Source organism: Dendrobium catenatum, unplaced genomic scaffold, assembly GCF_001605985.2.
Source record: "Dendrobium catenatum unplaced genomic scaffold, ASM160598v2 fragScaff_scaffold_847, whole genome shotgun sequence".
Lineage (NCBI taxonomy): Eukaryota > Viridiplantae > Streptophyta > Magnoliopsida > Asparagales > Orchidaceae > Dendrobium > Dendrobium catenatum.
Window position 1 is genome coordinate 473,246 of NW_021319309.1, and position 23,163 is coordinate 496,408.

The window sequence follows — 23,163 nt, forward strand, 5'->3', positions numbered from 1 at the left end:
CTAATATATATATATATATATATATATATATATATATATATATATGTCCCCGAACACCCGATCAACTTGCTTGAGAAGGACAGGGAGAGGGAGAGGGAGAGGAAGGAAGGAGGGATTACATGGTGCATCCTAATTGGCCTCCGGATACCGCACGTAATAATTTTTCGGAAGAAAGATCGAGAGAGGGAGGAGGGAGAGCTGATTTCAGGCATTTTCGTCCTTCATTTTTTTTAAGAAATTTCTTCTAATTATTATGAGTAACACAAATACCATTTTATATTTCAATGATTTTGAGGTAGACGGATTTCTTCTCTCATAAATTGAAAAAGCACATTATATAATGATTTATCAAGTTTTTACTATCTAACTTTTGTATACGATAGATACAAATTTTATGAACATTTTTACTGTAATATTATTGATTTCTATTTAATAAAACAAAAGTTATTATTTTATGAAACTATAAGATAATTTATAGATTTTGCTATATTTTATAGATATTGCAGTTCAGATTGTATTTCATATAAATGAATGTTACATTAGCAACAAAACAATGGAAGGCTGACTGTTAACGTTATAATTAATTCGGGTTAGCTATTAAAATGTAACATCCTGCGTAGGAGAGTGGACTGACATGCTTATATTTAAATATGATTTATAGTGTTATATTGGTTATAACTTATAACTGAGACTAATTACACCAATGAACAGAGAGTGATAACCGACGTTGTTCCTGTCGGATCGGAGTTCTGAACGGGTCCAAGCTTCTTCGCTCTTCGTCTCCTCCTTCGACGTTGTAATGCAATCAACATCTCAACTTGAAATGTTTATCTATTTTGATTGTCCATTCAGTAAATGTTATGCACTTGATTTGTTCATTCTTGTTGAATTATTTGATTTTTAATGCGTGCAATGTTATGTTATGTTATTTTATAAAAAATATCAACTTTAGATTCACTAACATTTTAATATGATATTTCAAAAATCAAAATATAATATGATGATATTTAAGAATATTATTATTATATTTTAATATATAATATTGACATCTTAATAATTCAACAATAAATCACAAACATCTTAATAATTGACATACCGTTAACATTCAATCACATAACTCTTTATTATTTTTAATAAAGATAACAAGACATCTCAACATATTAACACTAAAGATTCATTTGTACCAGTTTTCTTATTGCTTTTTAAAGAAGTTTTTTAGTAATTTATTTTCAAAAAAAAATTTTACTAAAAAATTGCTTATAAAATAATACAAAAATTGTCCAAAATAAAGCCTAAATTAAACACATAATGATCAACATATAACATTAACATATAATGACTCTGCCAGTCTCAAAAACACTCAGAAAGAAAAAGGTTAGGCTGAGCAAATATGAGGCCGAATATCCCATCCAAAATGGTTGTAAAACTTGAAATTATATTTTTTGCTCTTTTTTATGCATATTTGGTGAAATCAAATCTCTGTACAGGAAAGGACAATAATGCAATTTCAAGAGTTCTTCAGGAAATTTTTGTATACACTTTCAGCCAGCTTAGTATTTCTCCACCTAAAAGATGTGAGGAAAGCTCAAAATTCCAGAAGTTTTCAATTGAAATATTATCTTAATATTTGTGCTGATCATGTCATTTTGTTTTGGATGTAGCAAATGTCATATCATAATAAGAAATGAATGAAACATAAGAGTTTTTATGATTCCACATTCAAAAGAAATTTAGAAAATTATAAAAAATACATCACTAAATTCCACAATCCACATGGTCTTTAAACAAAAGTTTCATATAGTTCATTCTTCTAATAAAAATTTCAAGAAGAATTTCTTCTTTAAAAATAAGCAGAACATGCAACATGTAAATCTCTTACCATCCTGCTTGCTGCCGCAAATATGGAATGATTTTGATTGCTCCCTTCAGTTGCTTGCATCCTTCTCTGGTTCAGAACTCACAACTGGCAAGTTTCTTCTGTATTGTGGAGATGTTAGTCTCCTCTCAAGAGGGGTCTTCCTCTTGCTCACAACAAATCTGTTCACACCCTTCCTCATAGGCATGATTTCTGGAAAATCTTCATCAGGAATTTGGCTGAGCTCTGAAATATCCTTGATCTGTGCTGCTCTGCGGAACCATCTCTCCGCTTTTGCCTCCTCAGACATATCCAGAGGATCCGGCTCCTTAACACAGGATCCTTCCAAACTCTTCCCAGAATAACCTCCACTTGGAATATCGCCACTATTTTGACGATTCTGTGATTGCTGAGAAATACCAACAGAGACATTGTTTACATGAGCAGATCCACTATTCCATGAGCTACCTGATGACTGAGTTGGATTTGCAGTTGATCCACCATGAGAGTTATTTTTGTTATTCCAGGAGTTATTAGATGGTCTGGTTGAATTTGCAGTGTCGTAGTTTGCTGAAGTAATAGGCGCCTGAGATGAATAAGTATTGTTATTCCATGAGTTAGATTGCTGGTTTGATGAGTTGGGATTATTCTGCTTCAAGTTCATACCAGAATATTCAGCTTTATAACTATCCCCAGAACTTTCACCACCAGATTGCTCTGATGATGTTAAGGCTTCAACCTTATCCAAAGGTGCAGAGCTTTCAGTGGAATCGGTGGCCAGCTGGTTGTCTTTCTTGGCAAAATAACCTGGAGGGAAAGGTACAAAGGGAACGTAGTTGTAATTATTAGCTTGTTCCATGGCTAGTCGCCTCTTATATGCAGGCGAAGTCAAGGACCGATCCTTCTTCTTGCTGACTACAAATCTGTTCTCTCCTTTGCGTATCGGCATGATATCTGGGAAGTCATCATCAGACACAGCATTTGCTGGATCTTTCACATTTTCAAGTTCAGCAGCCGTTTTGGACCACCTTAGTGATGCATTTGAAGATTCTTCAGTGTTATCACTCTTTAATGAGTTCTCAGAGGTCTTAAACAGAGAATCAATTAAATCACGGGAAGAAGCAACCTCTTTGTCTGAAGATTGTTGCACACCATCGTTTGATTCCTGAGCTTTCCTAAACATATCTGGAGGTAAAGGGACGAAAGGAACGCTGTCAGGGTTTCTTCTCTGTTTTGCCATGTTCTGCCTCGACTGCGAGGAGCTAAAATTACCTAAACCTGAAGTATTATTATCTCCAGAAGTAGACATATTTCCTGATGGAGTTGATGATGAACGGCCTAGTATCCTATCCAAACTACGGCTGATTGAATCAGAAGCATCATCAGGCCCTGATCTTATGGAACTTTCTTGCCTAGAAACTGAGATATTTTGCTCAATATTTGAACTTCTGGTGTGTTCCACACCAGCAGCAGAGGAAGGACTTAGCAGCTCGTCTCCAGGACGCTTGTGGTCACACCTTAGGCATGATGTGTTCCTCCCGTAATTGAAGAAATCACATCTGAGAAAGTAAAGAAATCCCAAATCATATCAAAATCTAGAGCTAGTTCACATAACAGAGCACATAGTATACAGTCTTACTGAGGGCATTCCCATTCTGCACCAGTCAAGTGCCTTTTAGGTCGACCCTCACCACATTCCAGGCAAGCCATGTTCCTAGCGAAGTTCATAAAAGTACACCTACAGAATAGAAGAATTACCCTCGGAACACAAATAATACAAGGTAGTCTTATAGATCATTTAGAACGAAAAGCTCAGAAGTTAATTTCATATAGCCCTGCATCTGCAGTAAAGCAAAAGCATTCTTGCAACCTGTGAAAATGTTAAGAGAACAGCTCAATGTCCAAAATATTATAGCATTTCACACATGCGCTGTTCGGATTCACTTCTATGTTTATTTTTAAGATAGTTTTTCTTATATACCTCTATAAAGTTTCACACGTTCTCCAATACCACCTAGTTTTAAGAAACAGGCACTTCAGAAGGAAAATCAATGTTTGACAACATATTTTCGTTTCTTGTATTTGTATGTGAAACTATTTGTTTTCTAAAAGTAAAAAATCACCTATAAGGGTGTTTACACATCATAGAAACATGGCTTAATGATTGTTCAACTAATTAGACGAATATGGCTAATTAGATATTAATTTAAAAAATATAATAATTATTAAGTTTTATTATGATTTAATCACAAAATATTATCATTTTATTCCGTATTAAATTTTATTTTGACTAATTAAATATATATTAATTAATTGAAAAAAGTTTTTAAAATACAAAGCGAATAGCCGAATATATAATAATTAATTACTAACTATGATGTTAGGTTAAAGCCCTTTTTTATATAATTTGGTTTGAAATAACAAATATTTGATATTTTCAAAACGAAATATTTAAGTTTTTGTTGAATACTATATAGATTGATTTATGTGATGATTTGTAGCAGTTTACTGTGACGGCAATGAGGCAATGACAGTGGTCAGAGGCCATGACCGGAGACAACAATTGGCGATGGCTTGAGGTGATAGACAGCAATAGTCGTAGGTGGCAATTGGCAGCAAACGACAGTGGTGTTATTTGTTTTATAAAAAACTCAAAATATCAAAAAATTTATTTTGAGTATTTTTAAAAGCAAGTTGATGTAAAAACAAAAAATAAAAATATATTAAAAAACATATTTTAAAAAACAAAATAAAAATGACCCCAAATAGTACATTGCATTAATTAAGACTTACAAAGATTTATTTAGCATAATTAGTACTCATGTAAGATTAATTATAGATTAAATACTAAATTATGCTAATGAAATGCAAGGTTGTAAAAATGGACCGGACAACGAATCGGAATAAGAAGAGGGTCGAACTGGGGTTGAACCAGATGACGTAATATAAAGTAATTATATAAAAAAATTATGTCTAGAACCAAGCTTCCAAGGTAAAAAATGTTTACAATGTATATCCTGGATGTATCTAATGATGATCAGCCTAATTATATTAATATCTAATTTATCTAAAGCAGCGAAACTAGCATAAAACTATAACTCTTGAATGGAAGTATAGAAAGGAAAGAAAGAAAATCAAAAAACTGTTGAAGAAGATTACGCAAGATTAGAAATGAAAAAGGTTCTAAAAAAGAAAAGTTTTTCACATTCTTATGTTCGTGTTTGACGAGGTAGTCAACATTTTGGAATGTGCCACCGGCATAGGTACTATTTTGATGATGTTTGTAGATATCTGCTCTTCAGAAAGGCCAAATGAGGGCTCTTCTTTCTATATAGATTATAGAAGCCCTAAAGTCAAGTAGGTAGCGATCTACAGCGTTTGCAGAGGGCTTTCACTTCTCAGGTATTATCTTCTCTCAGATTCACATTTCTTATTTTAGTATACACATAAAGATTTCTTGGTGTGAGCCTATTAGATCCGGAAAGAAAGATCTCCAATCCGGGGAAAGAAAGATCTCCAATCCGGGGAATTATACAATCATGGAATTGAAGTAGACAAAAGACTTTTTTTTTTAACGATTGAATCTACTTCGACAATCCCATATTTAGTAATTCCCGAACAAATTCAAGGTAAACTTAGAGTAATATAATGTTAATAGAAGCATATAACAAATCTATTCAAATTATCTAAATGAATCATAATTGCACCAAGTCCATACGAAGGAATTTGATATATTAGGTGAGAGCTTTTTCTGTTAACCTCAGCTGAGAGATGAATACAAAACAGTAAATATAGAGATTTATCATGAAACAGATAAAAAAATAGTAAATATAGAGAACTATGCAGCATTGCATCATAAATAAAGAACATGAAAAATCTTGAAAAGAAATGTGATTGCTTTTGTTTATATTTTTATACTGAGAAATGTTTTTTATTTTATGTTAAAAAAGAAATAAGTAGATAATCCAAACATGATTTTTATCTCAAGTGTAAACAAAATGAAAAAAGAAAAAAGAAAAAGAGGTCAATAGTCACAACATCATTAATTTGCTAAATATATTTTCATGCCTGCATTAAATAAATAAATAAATAATCTAAAGAGAGCCAAATATATGAAATAAGAATATCAAACTTGAGCAGCATCATATGATCAACAAAAGCATGTAGTAATTTAAAAAGGAAAAAAATGATGGTTCAATGGCCCAACATCATTTATTTGCCAAATATTTTTTTTTCCTGCATGAAAAAGTAAGCCAAATTTAAAAGAAAAAGTCTAAAGAGAAAGCTAAATATATGATATATGAATATCAAACATGGCCAATATCACATGTAAGCTAAGCTTGTACCTATAATGCACCGGCACGTCTCCTCAAAGAGGCATGCAGTGTCCGACAAGTATCCGACATGACACGCACCCAACATGCCTCCGACACTTGTCGGGCATGTCGAAAATATGTTTGATTAAAAAATATTAAATACAAATTGGACAAACGTCTTAAATATTTATGAAATTTTGTGTCTTAAATATTTATGAAAATTTTTAAATATAATTTCTTGTATTTAAAATGTTTATTTATTTAAAATAGAAAAACTAAATTTCTTACTCCCCATCCACATCAGTAAATCAATAGCCCACACTCAATACCTCATTTACCGAACATTCTTATTTTCACTTTCCTTTGGCAGGTCGCAACTTTGGTTTCACAACAATGCCTGATGTCATCTCAACATTGACATTTCAAAATAATCTAACATCAAAGTATGACACTGTCTTGACATTGATATTCAATGCTAGCAATTTATACATCCAAAACTTGACAACTCATCTTTGTTCAACATCTTCTTAATATCGACAACATACGCTCTCTCAATATTGGCGACAAACACCCTCTTGACATTGATGACTGATACTTACTGCATAACATCAATGCCCGACTCACGACAACATTATCATCTCTACTCTCAATACCTGATGCATGACATCGACACCTGACTCTTGACATCCAAATATTAATTATTTTAAGCACAAATTCTAATAAAATGATTTATTATTTCTAAATTATTTTAAATATTATACTTATTTAACTGTTATATATTATTTTTAAAATATAAAAATTATACCGTGTCCAACCCGTGTCCGTGTCCTATATTTTCAATAATTGATGAGTCTCGTGCCTATGTCATATTCGTGTCTGTTCATCATAGGTGTGTACTAATTTAAAAAGGACGATTGAATAAGAATTAATTTAACTTCTCCGATTGATTTGCTATTTTTCCAAAAAACCCTAGAACTTTTAAATATTTCAAACCAATCAAATTTGCAAACTTTTTACCCTTGGTATATAGTAGGCTCTGTCGGGTACAATTTATTGAATAGAATTTAAACATAATTTAGCCTAAATCCTACCAAATAATAAAATTAAAAGCTTTAAATCCTACAAAAGCTTTAAGATAAACTGTTTTTATATTTTATTAATCAATTAATAATTAACTATGATATTAATATATAAATCTTAAAAATTTTAGTTATAATTTATAATTTGAAATTTCTAACATGTTAATAAAATGATGTGCGTTATTTGCGCAATGTCTCATGCATCATTGCTCATGTATGACGCAAATAGAGCGCACCATTTTGATGAGCCGTGCCGTGCCATACAAATTGTGTCGCCTGTGTGTCACGCCTCACTGTGCACCACAACGAGCGTCATTTTGCACTATTGACATGTATGGATACAACTAATACATCACACGACAAAATTACCAAACCAAGACTAACTATATTCTTCACCAATAAATCAATAACAAAAGTTTAAGAGCAAAAAGAAAATGGACGAATTGCACCTCTCCAACATTAGCCATAAATAAAACTCATCGAAATGAAGATATTTATTTTAAAAGAACAGGGTAACTTCTGAAGGAATTATGAACAAGCAAGCATTAAAATAAGATAAAAAGACGCTTACAGGATGATAAATGAATTGACAGTAGCAACTAGCAAGGCAAAACTTAGAACACAAACAACTTTCATGGGTGCATAAAAAACTTACTTTTGGCAAATCCAATCGCCCCTTTTCATCTCGATACTTTGCCCTGGAGATCTTGACAATTGCTCATTCCCCAAGGGAAGTTGTTTCTTGGTTAGTTCTGTCAATTTAGATCTCCAGACAGTTCCACTGAAATTAAATAACTCAAGCAACAATTTCCGCACAGATGTTTCAACAGATTCATAATCTTTAAGCTGGTTCCCATTTGAAGGAGAGTAAGGTTTATACATATAACTCAACAAGTAGCGCATGATATCAATAGTTTGTGCCTTTTCAGGCTCCGGTGCCTGATATCATCACAAAAGCAGTGTATGAGTACAATGACCACGATGTAATTATCTTAAACAATTATATATTGTCCTTCACCATGCATGTTGACTATTTATTCAATTGTGCAAAATGCAGGATAACTTAGCACTCTTAAAGAAGTTTTTTTTAATTGTAGTTTATGTAAGGAAAAGATATCATGGATTATTTTTCAAAAACATCAAATAAGCATCAACTGAGGCCGTCTTCATGGAATTCATAGTTACAAATGAGGTTTGGCTCACATAAAAAAATTCATTAAAAAACATGTACTCAACATCGTTAGCTTTATCCCAATTATATGGGTTGGTTTTAGGAATCCTAACTTTTATTCATTCCTTTTGATTATTGGATGAGGTGATAACCCAATCCATCACAAGGCATTATGAACAGCATCTCTCCTCCTTCCTACTACTCTAAAGTTAATTTTATCTAATCAGGGAGGCATTTTCTACCATGTTGTATATATTCATATGACCAAATTCTATTTTCAATTATCTTATTTTTAATATATGTTACTACAATCATTTTTTAATTTGTCCTTCTTAGTTTTGCATCATGTCCATCCTAACATTCTAATTTCTACTACACTTACCTTGGATAGTAGCAACCATTTCACTGTCCAATACTTGGATAAATACAATATCACAAAACTAATTGGAATTTTATAAAAATTGTCTTTTAAATATCCAAGGTATCATTTTATCATGTAATACTTCTAAGGCATTTATCCATTGTAACCATCCAATCTCAACCTAAGGAAATTATATCCTCATTTATATCTTCATTAATTCTAAAAGATAGATAAAAAAAACTTAAGTTTATCACATCTAGGCATCATCTCATCTTCTAAAATAGCATATTATATATTTACTCTTTATTCTACTAATGCTGAGTCCACAAACTTCTAAATTTTTTCATAATATTAATTTTATTATTTATTTTAGTGAATGTCTCACCAATTATAACTACATCATATGTATAAAGCATGTATACAATTAGACACCTCACTAGGAATATCCTTTGCAAGCACCTCCATAACCAATATAAAAATATATGGAATCAATGTTAATCATTATTATAAATCTTCAGTAATTAGAAATTCTTAGGACACTCAACAATTACTTCTCATACTATTCGATGATCCATCATGCATATTTATAATAATATGAACATATTGTTAACACACACCGTTATGCCTTGATGTGCACTAAATTAGTTCCAATAGAAGAACATTGAACAATTGATAATATTTTTATGGTAGATATAACTTAAACCCCAAAGTACAAATGACCAAAGATTGTCGATCTTCTAATGTTGAAGTTCTTTTATAACCAAACTTGAAGTAGATGGAGGCAGCTAGCTATATGATACATTTGCGCCTGATTTAGATGACTGACTCATTGAGCTCCTTGCACAGTGGACCTAACATTGAAACTTTGAGAGTGAATATTGTGAGAGATACACAACGTCCTCTTTGAAAAGCATCCCATACAAATGAATATCAAAACTGTGATGGAAACACCCAATAAAAGAGAGAGAGATATTCTTCAGCATCGAGAGCCGTTCACCTAAACGGGGAGAGTCTTCCGCGGTGAGGGCAGATCTCGTGAGCAGGAGATTCTTCTGCATCGAGAGCCGATCTTTTGAGCGGGGAGAGTTCTGCATCTAAGGTCAATCACATGAGCAGGTTAAGAGAGAGTAGAGAAGGGAATCGGGAGGAAGGAGAAGGAGATGAATCAGAAAGCCGAGATTAGGGCTTTTATAGAGATGCGGAAGGGATTCTTAACGGACAAAAAAATAAATTAGGAAAGATTCGAATTAATCAATTTGAAGTCCGGATGAATGTGCCAGCAATAGCCCGCAAAAACTAAGTTGCCATTATGCATAGTTTAATTCAAATTATTACTCAAAGTTAATTTAAAATTAGAAAGAAATATTTTATATATTTAAGTGTAAAATAGATAAATTATGTATTTTCATTTTAAAAATATATTTCAATTTTTTACTTATAATAATAATTTTATAAAAATGCATTTTAACTTGTTTTATTTTTATTTGAAAAATTTTAAATAAAATTTTATTTTATTTCATCACTTAACCAATAATTTTATTTAATTAAATAAAACTTTTAACTTACGAGCTAGGCAAAGTTCTTTGGTACACTCGCGGTTTCTTCCTTCCAATCGAATACCTAGATCTATTGCACCATCATTCACAGTTTCTTCCTCCTGATCGATTGCCTAGGTCTATCGCACCATCGCTCAAGGTTTCTTTCTTCGTCCCAATCAAATGCTTAGGTATGTTGTGTCATCATGCTAAGTAAAAGCAACTTTGTAAGTCGATGATTAATTTGTCAATGATTAAGGTTAGTTCCTACTACATAGACAACTAACTATTTTTTATTGGGTGTTTCCATCACAGTTTTGAGATTCATTTGTATGGGATGCTTTTCAAAGAGGACATTGTGTATCTGTCACAATATTCACTCTCAAAGTTTCAATGTTAGGTCCACTGTGCAAGGAGCTCAATGAGTCAGTCATCTAGATCAGGCACAAATGTATCATATAGTTAGTTGCCTCCATCTACTTCAAGTTTGGTTATAAAAGAACTTCAACATTAAAAGATCGACAATCTTTGGTCATTTGTACTTTTGTGTTTAAGTATATCTACTATAAAAAATATTATCAATTGTTCAATGTTCTTCTATTGGAATTAGTTTGATTTAATGTGATAAAGTTGAGTAAAATATAGAGTTATAAATTTTATTTTACTTTAATATCACAAAACTAATTGGTCATTTGTAAAGAAGGGAGTTGGGAGGAAGGCGAAGGAGATGAATCACAAAACTAATTATGCATTTATCCACTTTAACCATCCAATCTTAACCTAAGGACTTGATCATAGACTTTTTAAAAATAAATGTCTAATTTAATCCCAAAGTTTTGCATTGCCCCATTTTAGTCACTCAACTTTTAAAAATTGAGCCAATTTAATCCCATAGCCAAAAATAAGAGTTAAAGTTAACTCCAAAGTTATATTTATATTTTAATATAAAATAAAATTTATTTTAATATTTTCTTTTCTATAAAATTATTAAAATATGCTAAAGATGAACAATGTTAGATTTTACTCTAAAAAATATAAAAAATTTCACTATTTATTAACCCTTATTATGTACTAGTTTAATAATATATTATAATTTATTAAATGATAAAATAGAGCAATGTAAGCAATATAATCTCATATTTACAAGTAATACTTAAAATACCATTCATATTTAACTTTAAAGTTAACATTAACTCTTATTTTAGGCTATGGGACTAAATTGACTCAATTTCTAATAATCGACAGACTAAATAGGGTAATGCGAAACTCTCGGACTAAATTGGACATTTATCAATATTCATGAGACTATTTTGAGCTTTTACTCAATAAAACTTATAAGAATAAGAATATAATTTTATTACTATATATATTTTTTCAATAACTATCTTAACACAAAAATCACCTCCATAGTAGATAATATTGACACAAAACCAAATTGGTTCCCCGATATAATTTTTCTAAGCTTATGTTCCATACCCTCCCAAAATTTTATCTAATAACTAATAAATTGGATTCCTCTAGATTAGATTCTAAAGAGGGGGGAATATATATGTATAAGTTAGCCAAACAAAGAGATAGGAGTAGTAAGGATTTAGTTCAAGTGAAGTGCATTAAGGATGAAGATCAAAAAGTGATTTTTTAGAAGAGGTTGTTCACCAAAGGTGGATGAGATATTTTGCTAATCTTTTCAATGAAGAGCGTGAGAATACGATTAACTTTAGTGACCTTAGCACTCTAAATGAAAATAGGGATTTTTATTTTTATTGACGTATTAGTAAAACTGAAGTTATAGAGGCTTTGAAGAAAATGAAGTGTAGAAAAATTAGTGGACCTGATGATATTTCAATAGAGGTGTGGAAATGCTTAGGAGATAAAGGAATTTCTTGGCTTTCTAAACTTTTTAATATTATTTTGAAGACTAAAAAGATGTCAGATGAATGGAGAATGAGTGTGTTGATTCCTATTTTTATGAATAAAAGTGATGCAAAAGATTGTGCAGATTATAGAAGAATTAAGTTGATGTGTCATACTTTAAAACTTTGGAAGAGAGTTATGGAGCATAAGTTACGACGTGATACTAATGTTTCTCAAAATCAATTTGGATTCATGCCGGGTAGGTCTACTATGGAAGCTATTCATTTATTGAAAGGGTTGATGGAGAAGTTTAGAGAGACTAAGGAGGATCTACGTATGATATTTACGATGATGCAATGCTAAACATAAATTGTGGCAAGCAATGGTCATTTGGAAAACTGCTATCCAACACAAATAATTATCTACTGCCATGATGGATATAGAACAGTACAGTAACAAGGCCGTTCAACCTAGATGATAGATTCCATGCAGTAAAATATTTACCTCAAAAGGTCTCATAATAGAAGATGTACCACAAGAAATGACATATAACAACAACAACAACAACAAAAAACCTTTATCCCACTATGTGGGGTTGGCTACATGAATTCTTTTTCTCCATTGTGTCCAGTTAAGAGTCAAATTCTCATTTAAATATAATAAAAAAGGTCATTTATAATATTTTCTAACCAAGCCTTTTTAGGTCTACATCTACCTTTATTAACATAAGTCAAATCCAATACATCTACTTCCCTAACTGGGTCATCGGAAAGCCGCCGTTTTATGTGACCAAATTATCTAAGGCGACTCTCTCTAATCTTATCTTCCACTGGAGCTACTCCAACCTTTTTATGTATATGCTCATTTCGTATCTTGTCTCTAAGAGTAAAGCCACTCATCCACCTGAGCCCACAAGAAATGACATAATATAAACAAAGATATTAGTTAAGATTCACATGTCATTATCATCAACATTATTAGCCATATTCCCGCTTATTTGGAATCAGCATTATGAATCCTCATTCTTCTTGAGATTATACTTGAGATGTTAAATCTATTTACACAAATATTTTCATGAAACATAGCTCACAATCGAAGAGAAAGTTGGATAAAGATAAATAAACCATTACAATGATGATTACTGATGCAATTTGAAGAGTCAATAATAACTAGCAAATTCTATGGCACGTAGGTAGACTTTAAAGAAGTTTATAAGCGATAATAATTTTACATTAAGAAATATGTGATATTGACTCCACTTTTATTTTCTAGATTATAAAAATCACCAATGAAATTATCACATGATGCAATTTGCATGCCATAAGAGTATAATACATGTACACTTTTGTCAAAGCAAAACATTTAGAGAAAAGCTAAAGAAGCTGAATATTCTGACGAATTTGGATGAACACAACATTTGACATAATCTCACAAGCTAATGAGAGAAATATAAGGGCCATGATTACTTGCAATACTAATTCAGCTTAAAATCCACGGCATGTGGCAGTGCTCAAACATTTTATGTGGCATAAACACAATTACCGGGAGCCTTGGCATTCTAATAAACATCTTATTAGTCCTGTACGACTGTATACTTACAGCACTTGCATCGCCACTTAAAAACAACCTCATGCGACTGACTGACTTGTCACCATTCTTGAACAAAAACGGAGAAGCATTCTCTACAACTCCCTTTATATACTTCTTGGTAAGAAGCCTGCAAACATCAACAGAAGAAGAATTATATATAATAATATAACTTACGATACATAAGTAAACAGGGACAAAAAAGAGATATGCGGTAATCATAAAAAAAAAATAGTGTTTGGCACCTCAATACATCAGGTCGTTCCCTTGCAAAGTCTAAGCAAGCCTCGGCAGCCCTCAAAAACTCCTCAGGCAAATCCTTGTCCGTCAACATGGAATCATCCTGATCACCGGTAGTAACTTGACGCCGCGAGTAACCTTTAGCCAACAGATGACCTGTCAGCTTCGACCACTCCGGCCATGAATACGAATCCTTGAGACCAGGATATGAAGTCACTGTCTCGCTGCACCCTTCTTTGGCAATTGCCTGCGTGTGGACTTGCTCCGCCGCTCTAATAGAAAACCCAAACTTTAAAGAGGGCACAACGGAGAGAAGGAGGCCACGAGAAGCAACTGTGGAGGAAAGAACGTCGAGCGGCAGGCGGGAGTGGCGGGCAAAGTGGATTGTAGCTGAGGGACGGAGTGGAAGAGGAGTGGAGAGGATCATGAGGAGCTTGAAAACGCTGGGCATCGATGGCGGAAAAGCTCCTGCGAGAAGGGGATCTAAAAACCCTAGTTCTTGGAGAGGTTTACGGTTTGGGGTGTTGGAGATGGGAGTTTTGGAGGAGACTTATCTTGAATACTCTGAAATATCTATAGTTCATTAGCTCTCAACCTCTTCACCCTATAGAAATGATCCTAAATGTATTGGCTAAAAGAATGAAGTTTGCTCTGCTTTTATATCATTCATTTTAGTGAGTTCCTTCAACAAATCATCTCATATAATAATGACATTTTAACTTTTTTGTCAATTTGCTCACAATAGATAGGAGAATTTTTTTTAATGTAAAATTTGGCTTAAAAAAGATATATGATAGTATAAATATGAACATTTTAAAATATTAGTAAAAAGAATTTTCATCTCTTGAAGGCTTCAATTTAGCTTCTAGCTTTAGGCAACGTTGCCCTTTCTTACCTTACATTTTTGCATTATGATGGATATCTTATCAAATCTATTGGATGCCAACATTGTTGATAAATCGTATGATGTCGCCTTTGATAAACCCTAAGCATCTTTCTTCTTTTATGCAAATGATCTTATTTGTGATCATACAAGTGCCAACTATATTTCCACTCTCAATAGTATCCTATTGAATTTGTAATGCTATACATCCCTCTACATCAACCAATCATGCAAAAACTTCCATAATTTTCTCATGTATGGTCGCCAACTCCTACAACCTATCATTCCTTATTAACCTCACCTTCTTTGAACATAATCTTTCATATCTTGGGATCATTATCTCTACAAAATAATTGTGCATACATGATTCTGAGCCATTGTTACATAAGACGATCCAAATGTTTGAAGCTTGGAAGGCCAAATCCCAATATATTGCAAGAAAACATCAACTTACAAAATTTTCAATCTAAAACTTTATCACTATTAGATTAGGGCTCCTCACATCTTGAAGACTATCTTTAAAAAGGTAAACAGTTGCTACTCCAATTTCCTCTACCATGGCAACATCAACATAAGAAAATTTCACCTTATCTCTTGGGTAAGAACTTGCAAGCTAAATTTCAAAGTGGGGATAGGTTTAACCTCCATAAATGGCCTTAACTTTCCTTATATAAGCACTCTTATTTGGAGACTCCTTAAATATGCTTCTCTAGTGGAAAGTAAAATATAACTCAATTTAAAAAGTTTTTCTTTTAAGGCTTTCACCTTTCTCGAAGAATTTATTAGAAGTTGCTTCCATATTAAGAGTTAAACTTAGTTATACAATTTCAAATGGAAAAAATCTGAAACTCTTTTTATTTTTTTGTAGATTGTTTCTTTTCTCAATTCCCCAATATGTTTAGCAAGACATTTCTCTTCTTTATCCCCTCCCCCTTTCTCTCATTTGTATTTGCTAATTGTCAACTTTAGTTGAAATTTAGATGGCAACACTCAGACTATATCATCAACCTCATCAAGGATATCCCCATTAATATTGACGAGGTTGATATTGTTTCTTGGGATGCAAATATCAAACATTCTTTTAATGGATTGCTTGTTTTATAATGTAACAGCTTTCCCTCAATGGACTTAGTATAAAAACATTTGGCACAAAAGCTATCTAAAAAGATTTTTTTCTTTTACTTGGTTACGTATGGTGGATGTGTTTTATGCCTGTAACATTGAGGTTAATATGCATTGCTATCTTAGCCATTTTTTAGCTTAGTTTTGGTCTTCCCTCTCACAATAAGCATAAGGAATAAAAATATCTATTTTTTAGTATGACACAATGGAAAAGAAGTGATTCATGTAGCCAATTCCACATAGTTGGATAAAGGCTTCTTGTTGTTATTCTTGTTGATACACCTTCACTCTCATTACTAAATGCTTATATTGGGCTTCCTCCTTCGTTATTTAAGCCCAACCTATAGTGAATTCTCAGCTACATCAACGATTTGATAATGATGTTTAATTCCATTGATAATTAGTACTAACACACCAGTTATTGCATGTGTTGACCTCATTTTTGTATGAGGTCATTAGCAACTACAAAATCCTTGATTGTAAATCTGATGATTGACAATAATCCACCCTATAATCATCTGACCTATAGCTCCTTGGTTTTTAATCATTCAGCTTATCATTACTTGATCTATATTCATCCAATTTATAATTATGTTGTACAATCAATCAATCTACATTCAAATACATTACTTATAATCTATCAACAACCATTGATCTAGAATCATCCTATGTGTTCAATTACTTTGAACAATTAATAGTCATGGACTTCAATCATCCTTGAGAAAATCAACATTCCATCAAACTTCAATCACCTTCTAAAGTCAACAATAATAGAACTAGAATCATCCAAATAATTGACAACCGTGCATTATAGTCAACTGAGTATGTGCATTGCCTCCCTCAGTGTACTGACCTACCTGACTTCAATCATGTTTAAATCACTTCACTAAGAGCCCCATGTATCAAATCATGAATCACTGGGTCCTTAATCCAATGATTAATCAATTTGACTTAATTGGGCTATCTCAAGCTAGCCCAATTAATCATATATCCTAGTTACCTACAATCAAATTTCAAATCAACTCATGATCTTCATCAAACTGTTCTAATCATCACTTCTAGTTAATTAGACCTGATTGGTCAAACAATTAACAAATGATCAAGAAACCTCCAAATTATCAAATTAATTAAACTTCTTGATCCTCTTCATGCAAATCGACTCCTATTGTTTAAAGCTCTTTTGGAACTTTCCTAAGCATCAACTAAACTAAGCCTAATCCAAGTATTAACCTAAATCAGTGCTTGGTTCCCTTTCCATATGAAGACAAAACATTTCTTTACATATCATAGTCCTTGCTTAGTCCCTTTCTCTGCCCTCCGAACTTCTTAGGGACATGTGTCAAATATCTAGGCACTCCCTCAAGTCGTCTTAGGCATCCAAATAATCTACGGCATTTGAATTGTGCCAAAGAGACAAAAAATCACTCATTCAAACATTCACACTCATTTGTTTGAACTCTTAGTAAGTCTCACTAGGATTCCCAAGTAAGACCCTACCGTTTGCAAGTTCTCGGTGACACGATTCTGGCCGTCCTCTCTTCAAAGTCCATCTAAGGCCAATAGAGCGTGATCCAGACCTCCTCAAGCTTATTTTTCTTCAGAAGAAATCTCCTGGACATTTCAAAGAGAAAAACAGCTTTGAGATTCATCATATTGAGGTCTAAAACTCTAGTTTAGGACTTACTTATTTAAATAACTTCTCAAAAAGTTCTTCTTAATTAAGCTCTGCTTAAAATTTCATAAGATTTGATCAAACATTTTCCAAGTTTGAGATGTTCTTTATCATCTAGGATTTTAAATAGTTAATGCATGAATTATTCTAGACCTAAATCATTAATCTCAAGGATCAACGACACAAATCTTATTATTTTGTTCGTTATTCAAGCCGCGTAAGATATTCATCGTTTCGAGTTTTATACAACGACATCTCACTATTGATTCAATATCATGCCTGATTGAATGGCTACTGCGGTTTATTGATGCGGATAAGTGGAAAACACATGCATTAAAAGAAGTGCCATCAGCACTGTCTGGATTAGCCAATCTCAAGTTGACATATGTAAAGCCACCGTCAATGTAAAGTCATTAAGCGTTAATAATTGCTGGCGGAACAATCATTAACATTAATTGTGCCACGTGTTATAAATAAATTAAGCTCTATTTTAATTATAAAAAATGGATTAAAACTTCAACAATTTCTATTAGCTCTATTATCATTTTTTATGATTCAAAATGCTATGAACTTAGAATAATCTCATCTTCTATTTAAAATTAAATTAGGATAAGATTATTATATATTTAATAGGTTGTTCCAACTATATTATTGTTTTTTTAAATATTTAGTTAATTACTTAGCAAATATATGAATATATGACTTAAAATTTATTGAGTATGATTTTAAACATGTTTATGATTCATCATAATTTTCTCAACCCCATTTGATCTCTAATTTAATTTTAATTAATTTTAAAGATTAAAGGTCATGATTTAACCTTTAACTTTGAAAATTTACTATAATTACATTTCAAAACCATTATATTTGTTCAAGTGCTCCATGGAATCTTTAAACATAGCTTGATCACTAAAAATTGAATCCAATGGTGTGTGTTGAGTATTTAGAGAGTAATTGTATGAATTGTGTTTTCTAAATTTCCTTAATTACTCTCTATATACTCAATAGAGTGAACTCAAAATTGGTTGAATGATACTATACTATATCCTTGACCCATTACAAGATTATTGAGCCAATTTGATCTATGAATGTTCAATAATTGGATTTCCAAATGTTTAAGTCATAATTTTGCTTGAATAATTGGAAATCCATTGCTTTTATTGCTTGTAGATTTATGACACTATGATTGATGTCGTATGATTGTATACATATGCAAGGGTTAGATGAAATAATTGTGGGACCTATTTAAACCTTAGTGACACCTATGAAATATAATTAAGGACAAGGTCTAGTGAATTTAGAAAAATTTATAAGAAATCATACACACATCCAGTAGGGATGAAACTTCAAACCCCTGAACTTAGTGATAATATACACCTTAAGATTTGATTTGACCTTGATTTGACATTAATGATCTTCATTAAGGGTTAATTTTTCATTAATTCATAATAAATCAAATAAAATCATAAAAATTTGAAACTACCTTCAATCAACTCTAAATCAATTTTACAATAAAATAAAATTAAAATCCAAAACTAGTTTTTATTAATATTTAACCGCTACTGCCGGCAACTCAGCCGTCGCGCGACCACACCAGCCCGCCCCGCGCCCCGCGCAACCATGCCGCGCAACCCCGCTGCTACCCGCGATGCGACCCCGCGCGACCCAACCGCTACCCGGCCCCGAGTGACCAATTTTCCCAGGTCGGGTCGGGTCAACCCGGCAACCCGCAGGGTCGCGGGTTCTCATTTCTGACATGTTTACCTAACCGGGTCGGGTTAGGGTCGACCCGTTTGAACCCAGGTCAGTTCCGGGCCCGACCCAAATCCGACCCGTGACCCAAAATTGACACCCCTACATATGGGTGGTAGCTCACATTAGGGTAACAAGTTTTCATAAATTTTTCTTTGTATGCATGTTCCGGACTTTATAGGAACATATATACTAGTTATGGGATAATATAGCATTGGGTATTGTAGACACCGACGTACCCATGTACCTATCCATACATAGATATAGGTTTATTTGTATTTCTGCTACGTATGTTAGAGCTTAGGTTTATGCCTACTGTTGGAAAGATAGTGAGGTCCCTATTGCGCACGGGGAATGTTATGCTTTTCATATTGGTATAGGGCCATTATGCTACCAAAATTTGTAAGAAATTTTGATAGTTAAAAAAATTAGCTAGGTGATCTGAATAAGATAAAATTTAGAGTCTTTAGCATGTCGTCTCATTAGCGTCATTTAAACATAAAGTGAAAATTACTCATCTTTAGTCGTTAAATATTTACAATTTGATCTAATCCTTGGATCTCTTATGATAAAGCTAACCTTATCATGCATCACATCCAGGATGATTGCGTGTGTATTAGGTTGTTAGCTAGAAGCTCATTCCAAGCAGGCATAAGCTAGCCTAGATGTATTTGCACATCTCATATTCCTTAAAATTAATAAAATATATAAAGAATTCAAATGTATTTTCTACAAAATTTAATAATAATTTTGATGGATAATGATGTTAATTTGGCCTTTGTTTGCTTATCTGTCCATGGTGTTCTTCTACTGCTATATTTTTGTTATGGTTCCAACACATTGATGGCTTCACTAGTTGATGATACTATATTGCCTTGCTATTAGTGAGTCTAGAATGGTTATTTTCTCTTTTATGTTTGTTTATTTCTAAAAAAAGATGCCTCTTTTTTTTTTTTTTTGAACCTTTTGCTCCTATACATATAACTCAAGCTCTTTTGGATCAATGAAATTTGGGTTTTCCCTAAAATTTCCTAGAAAATTGACTTAACAAAATTTCTAATTCATTTTTATCTGTTTAATATTTTTTAAATTATATTAATTTGATAACTTTTTTTTCAAAATTAGAATTATTTAAAGAAGTAAATAAAATTAATTTTAATTTTCCACAATGAATTAGATGAAAGGGATAACTAACGATGTATTTATCATAATTAATTAGAATTGGAATCCATAAAATTTGTTCAAGATCTTCTACAATGTAATTATCAAATTAAACTCGATCATTCAATATAATTATAATTTCGATAATCCAATCTATTTGAATTTTGATTTTTTTTTTCAAATGCGAGCAAATTCGATCATCAATGTGATAACAATTAGCATTGTAGCCCATGCCATGATTGGAGGACTGGCTTCCACCATGGTTGTTCGTGATCGAACACACAATAATCACTAATGTATCATAAAATTACAATACAATCATTGAAAAACCAAAAAAAAAAAAAAAAAACCATCAATGTGATATGATATGTACTCCTTACAAATATCTTTTTTTAACTTATATAAATAATATAAATTTATTATTTCTAAAGTTACAAAAATAGCTATGTAACTAAAAAATTTGGTCTAAATTGATCGAATTAATTCAATTAATACATTTTTATCAAAACTTAAAAATCAATTCATAAAAAAATAAATATAGCTCAATCATGAACATAGACTCACAATTTTCAAATATATAGGTCAAGATAATTGACTTTTTAGGCTAATATTTGATTAATATAGTACATTGTGTGCAATAGTTTTTTATATAGGAGGAGAGTTTGGTTTGAGATTTCAATCAAAAGGATGTACCACATAACTGATCACATAAAGAAGAGAATACCTAAGATATAGTAGAAGAGAGACATATTCTTTTATGATCAATTGAGTGCAAGTAGTTTTCAAGAAGTAGAATTGGGAGAGAAGCATTCTTTATGTTCATTATTATTTATTAGCTTATATATTTTTTGTTACTTGATTAAATTGTCCATTGGATATTAAGGAGTCTTTTATGAAGTTACTTGATTAATATTAGAATATATGTAAAGATAAAGTAATTATATATTTCTTAGCTAAAATTCATCAATGATTACTTAGGGGTTTCATTTAATAGCATATTGTTTGAGAATGGATAATTTAGTTGTGAGTTCTTCCATTTTTTATATTATTAAAGGCTAGATATTTGTTGAACAATAATTTAGTAACTATATAACCTAAAACATCTTGAATCAGAATTTATTCTTACACAAGTTGAGACTTTATTAGATGGTGAAAGTCGGGATCCCTCAATTGTAATGGCTCAAGATCTAAATGAGAAATTTGAACATATTTTTTTTATACGCTTATAAATTCTTAACTCAACATTTCATTCCTAGGAAAGTTATTTATTCACCAAACAAAATAAACATACAATGATTGGCAAAAAAAATTTAAACTTATTTTTCTATTATACTCGGTCTACTTAGCGGGGCCCTTGCCTTTATTTTTTCCTTTTGTTTGAAATTAAACACTCAAGGACAGCTCTCCTCCACTATCAATAATCGAACAAATGCATCACACACCTACATGTGTCATGCATCACACACATACATATGCAAAATCCAGAATATTCCTTTACATACATATAAACTTACATCACCTGTACAAATACAAGCTTTGAGATATATCAAAATACCTTTACTTCTTCATGGTATCAAAGCAGGTACGAATCCCTCACGTCTCCTTTTATTGCTTCTTCAGGGTAACATTTCATAATGACCGCAACAATTATTATTTATTAGCTTATATAGTAGAGAAGCACATGTTATATCAAAACTTTATGGGGAAATACTTAACACATCACAAAACTCTTTGCAAATCATCATCACACCATCATGCATCCACTTAATTGGCAACATGAGTGTGTTGTTAAATTATTGTAGTCGACACAATATTTGATCCCCTCAATCATGATATTCACCATTTACCTCTGTCGGCATGCTATATCCAATAAAATGAATCTCGACTATCACCTTCAGCTCCCCACCTGAATGCTAATATGAGGATAATAACTAATCACCTATGTTACACTTTCTTCATATCAAATGATCAATTTAAGATTGCTGGTTTTCTTACTAATCATCAATTATCGTTGGACTTCTGAGCGTCTGCTGAAGTTCTCTAATTCTCCTCCCGGGTGCTTCTACTACCAAATCTCTTTAAACCATCATTTTGTGCAAGAGGTGATTAATCTTTTTTTGTCATGGGTAGTTAGGGGGGAGATTGATCTCTCATCGAAACTCCTACACAAAGAGGGGCATAGAGCTTAATAAGGGATGCCGCCTATCCAAGACTGTGTAATGCCTCTAATATAAGAAGAAATGCATAAGATAAGGAGAATAAATGTTAGGAGGAGATAGGGGTTGCAACCTATAAAAAAATGTGGAATGCCTCTAAAGTAATCAGAAGGAATGTGGGGGAGAGAGAGATGGAAGACTTGAAGAATTTCTTCTACCCAAAGAGGTTCAATGGAACTTGATAAGGATGCCGCCTATTCAAGATAGTGAAATGCTTCTATTGTAAGAAGAATTGAGGAAGAAAGGAAGAAGAGGAAGTTGTGCGCTCTTGCCCTACCCCTAAAGGGTATTTATAGGTGAAAAAAAGGGGGAAGAGGATTATAGAAATTTTTTTTTTTAAAACGTTTCAAACTTTTTTC

The 23,163-nt window shown here is 32.3% G+C and overlaps 1 protein-coding gene across 1 annotated transcript; it reads right to left on the bottom strand.

Moving 5' to 3' along the window:
- Window positions 1-1,689: 1,689 nt before the first annotated feature.
- Window positions 1,690-14,639, bottom strand: LOC110104013 (zinc finger protein VAR3, chloroplastic). Its single transcript, XM_020832941.2, has 5 exons — window positions 14,004-14,639; window positions 13,771-13,888; window positions 7,906-8,189; window positions 3,495-3,593; window positions 1,690-3,414 (listed from the first exon to the last, which is right to left on the bottom strand). Exons 1-5 carry the CDS (start codon window positions 14,447-14,449, stop codon window positions 1,926-1,928), a joined length of 2,436 nt encoding a protein of 811 aa, XP_020688600.1. The 5' UTR covers window positions 14,450-14,639; the 3' UTR covers window positions 1,690-1,925.
- Window positions 14,640-23,163: the final 8,524 nt, after the last annotated feature.

Excerpts from the sequence above, each read along its gene's own strand:
- LOC110104013 (XM_020832941.2), bottom strand. The coding sequence starts at position 14,449 with ATGCCCAGCGTTTTCAAGCTCCTCATGATCCTCTCCACTCCTCTTCCA. Across the intron at positions 13,889-14,003 it reads GAACGACCTGATGTATTGAG|GCTTCTTACCAAGAAGTATA; the intron begins GTGCCAAACACT and ends TGATGTTTGCAG. Across the intron at positions 3,594-7,905 it reads GGCGATTGGATTTGCCAAAA|GTGTACTTTTATGAACTTCG; the intron begins GTAAGTTTTTTA and ends TCTATTCTGTAG.